The 3,278-nt window shown below is 43.6% G+C and overlaps 1 protein-coding gene across 3 annotated transcripts in view; it reads left to right on the forward strand.

Annotated features, from left to right (window-relative positions):
- The window catches only part of LOC103372870 (UTP--glucose-1-phosphate uridylyltransferase-like), a 51,214-nt gene that overhangs the window by 30,595 nt on the left and 17,341 nt on the right, over positions 1-3,278 (forward strand). For all 3 annotated transcript variants that reach the window (XM_008302632.1, XM_008302633.1, XM_008302631.1), the window contains exon 4: positions 2,250-2,435. In XM_008302632.1, the coding sequence (XP_008300854.1) occupies positions 2,250-2,435 (186 nt within the window). The remainder of the gene's footprint in view (positions 1-2,249; positions 2,436-3,278) is intronic.

Here is a 3,278-nt window from a genome sequence, read left to right on the forward strand (position 1 = left end):
CTGGAAGGCACGTGTTTTGTTGTTGTTTTTTTACATATAGTAATACACAAGATCTAGGGTCCATGTGATGTAAGTGTTGTCATCTGCAGCCCAAAATTTGTGTCCACACAGCAAACACTCTACAACGGCAGTAGTGTTGATGTGTCCAATACGTAGATGCCAACATGAACAGAGTCCTCCAAGCAGACTACAGAAGTAGTTTAACAACAACAACTACGCGTCTACGTCCTCAAGGAACCATAAGCAATCATTCAGATGCAATCAGTGGTGCATCCGCTCCACGAATGGTCCGCTATGTGTTCAATGTAGCCAGAGCACTAGAGGAAATCCTTTGTGCACTCATATGCCAAAAGACATCAAACTTCCAACCAGGAGCCAGCGACACATCCAGGAAGCCGCTTTTATCACTCTCTAACCGCTGCACCAAAGTCAACAACACGTTAAATATTTTGTTATGTAATTCTCCTTGTTACATCAATGTTGGGCTTTGATGATAACAGTGTAGTTTGCAGAAGTCTTTCCTCCTCCACCGATGCTGATTAACATGTTGTGCCAACCGTAATTGAGTTGTGTAACATTTCAAATCCTGCTGCCGTGTATCCGTGGCAGCGTAAAAACTGTAATCCAACGCTGGGCTCGCCTGCTGTAGATTAAACACTGTGAGGACTTCTTTCAGGTGTTCACTCCTGCAGCTTTCCAGTGACAGTGAATAGTGAAAACAGCGTTCAGCAGTTTGCACGGGGCCCCGTGTTTTTACAACACAATTAAATATAACACAGAAATAAGTGTATGTGGTCGGAGAGGTGTTCCTCAGTTGGAGTAGCTGGAAACAGATGGGAGTCAGGAAGAAAAGCAATCTGTGTTGTCCAGAAAGGGAAATGAACATCTGGGTGTGGAAGTTGTTTCCCTCCGGGGGTACAGGGGTAGGATGGGGATCTCAGCTGAAAAACATTTCACTCAGTAGAACTGAACAGCCTCTCTTCCGCCTCTATCTTTTTTTTTATTTTCAAGCGTCAGCACTCATTCATCTGCATTCCTCTCTGCAACATATTTTACAACTTTTGACCATGAAACATCCATTTGTCCTCCTCTCTATCAAGGACAGAGAGCGGGCAGCAGCTGTGTGGAGGTTGACTGTTGTATTTGTAACCTCATCCTCCATGTGGGGTGAGGAAGGGGGGATAAACACCAGAGGAGAGACCGTCTGTTTCCATCAGGAGGTCTGCTGTCACCGACTGGAGACTCAGTGCTTTTAGCAGGAAAGGACACAGGATGACACCCGGCCTTTTCCGCACCGACACATTGATAACGTTTCCAGGCTGCACAGAGCTCGACTTGAACGCCGACACGCTCGCTCACGTCCTAACAACACGAATCTGTTGTAACATCTGGTTAGAATTTAGTGTCCCTGGATGCGTCTGCACATTGCTCGCAGTTTTCTAACTTGATTTTTAAAAAATTCCTGGTGAAAGAATGAAATTCATTCAAGCTGGCTGAAACTTGAGGAGCTGCCGTTTCGCTTTTATTTTCAAAATGTCATTCCTGGGAATTTATATGAGCCAGTGTTCCCGCTTGACAGAACGGTAATAGTTTTTCATATCATGCCTTCATGCTCTGTGGGAGAGAATGAAAGAAGTCAATACATGATGTGTGAATACGCTGATGGGAGAGCTGTAGTATTGATTCAGTAATGTGGATTTACACAGGTATCATATTCCAATAAGTCAACAGAAGTGCTGACTACTACGTTTCTAACCGGCTGTGTTGTATATTAAGCCATCATAATTACTATTATCTGCACCATTCACACAAAATAAGCGGCGAATCTTTTGTGTTTTGTGCTTGTAACATCCCTTCTCGTTTCAAGAAACTACTTTGCTGCAGATCAAATTAACAATTTGTGACATTTTCACATTTCCACGTCACTCCAGCTCATTTCATTGCTCAGCTGGTAATTAATCAGCCCACACTCAAAGCTGTTACAATCTGCGCTCTGCATCTCTGAAGAACTCAACACGACCAGTTTGCTTTCAAGAAAGCAGGAAAAAAAATCAAGAGAAAAAGACGTCAAATTACCCTAAACGCCGCTGAGTCACAGCTGATTTCTCAGAATTGGGATGCAGAAACATCACCGAAGACAAATTAGAGTAAAAAATTACAGGAGCGCTGAAGTCCTGGTGATTTTAAAAGCACTTTAAAGGTACACCTGCTGTTTCTGACTCTCCTCTCTCTCTTTGCTTCTCCTGCAGATCCAGCCTTACGATAAGATCGCTGCTCGAGGCCTGCCGGACAATGTGGCCGACAGCTTGAATAAACTGGTGGTGGTGAAGCTGAACGGAGGCCTGGGCACCAGCATGGGATGTAAGGGCCCCAAGAGCCTGATCAGCGTCCGCAACGAGAACACCTTCCTGGACCTCACTGTGCAGCAGATTGAGGTATGAAAACTCCTTCACACCCCGACTGCAAGGATCTTAATGGGAATCATTTCTTTGTGAGGTGTCACTTGCTTGAAGATCCACTGTTTAATGGCTCTAAAATACACTTTAGTAAATGCTTTAAAGACTAATGCTGCTCCTGCTGCTAGACATTTCTTTATTATGCGTCTGACATCACATTATTGTGAAATAAAGCCTTGAAACTGCATTATGCACGGTAATAATGAGGACAAGTTATTTAGAGTTAAGGAGCAGCCTTTCACTTCATCATTCTCTTGTCGAATTTGAATTTAACACATTAAACTATTCAACATTTATTTGTTAACACCAGATCACATTGTCTTATCTGAAAGGCATCGCCCTGCTCTGTAGTTCACCTCAGCTCTGGAGCTCTTCTTTTTGGGTTTGGTTTTATGGCCTGCAGCTTTATAGTTTTGACCGCTCTCATCAACCTCTTCTCCAGCTGCAGTAGACAGCTGTGAAACGAGAAAGGCTCTTATAAACTCACTCTGTGCGTTCCTGATGACCACCAAATGGCAACCACACAACGGTAGAAACTAGCTGCTGAACATGGCGGAGACTTACTACACGTTGCTGCATATGCCAAGTGTCCAACACACCATCTAATGCAGATTTAAAATTAAGAAAATGGTGCTTTAACTCGCTTAAAGAAAGGACTTGCTTCCTTCAGCCAGTGTTGGGCTCTTAGCATGACTCAAACCGCTTCAAAGTCACTCTGCAGGAAACCTGTGGGTCATCTTCCATTATTGTATTGGGGTTTTTTGTAATAGGTTGGGATGAAATCTTCCTGCTAAACCTGTAAATGCATCAGTGGATAATTAC

This window comes from Stegastes partitus, unplaced genomic scaffold, assembly GCF_000690725.1.
Source record: "Stegastes partitus isolate 25-593 unplaced genomic scaffold, Stegastes_partitus-1.0.2 Scaffold1847, whole genome shotgun sequence".
Lineage (NCBI taxonomy): Eukaryota > Metazoa > Chordata > Actinopteri > Pomacentridae > Stegastes > Stegastes partitus.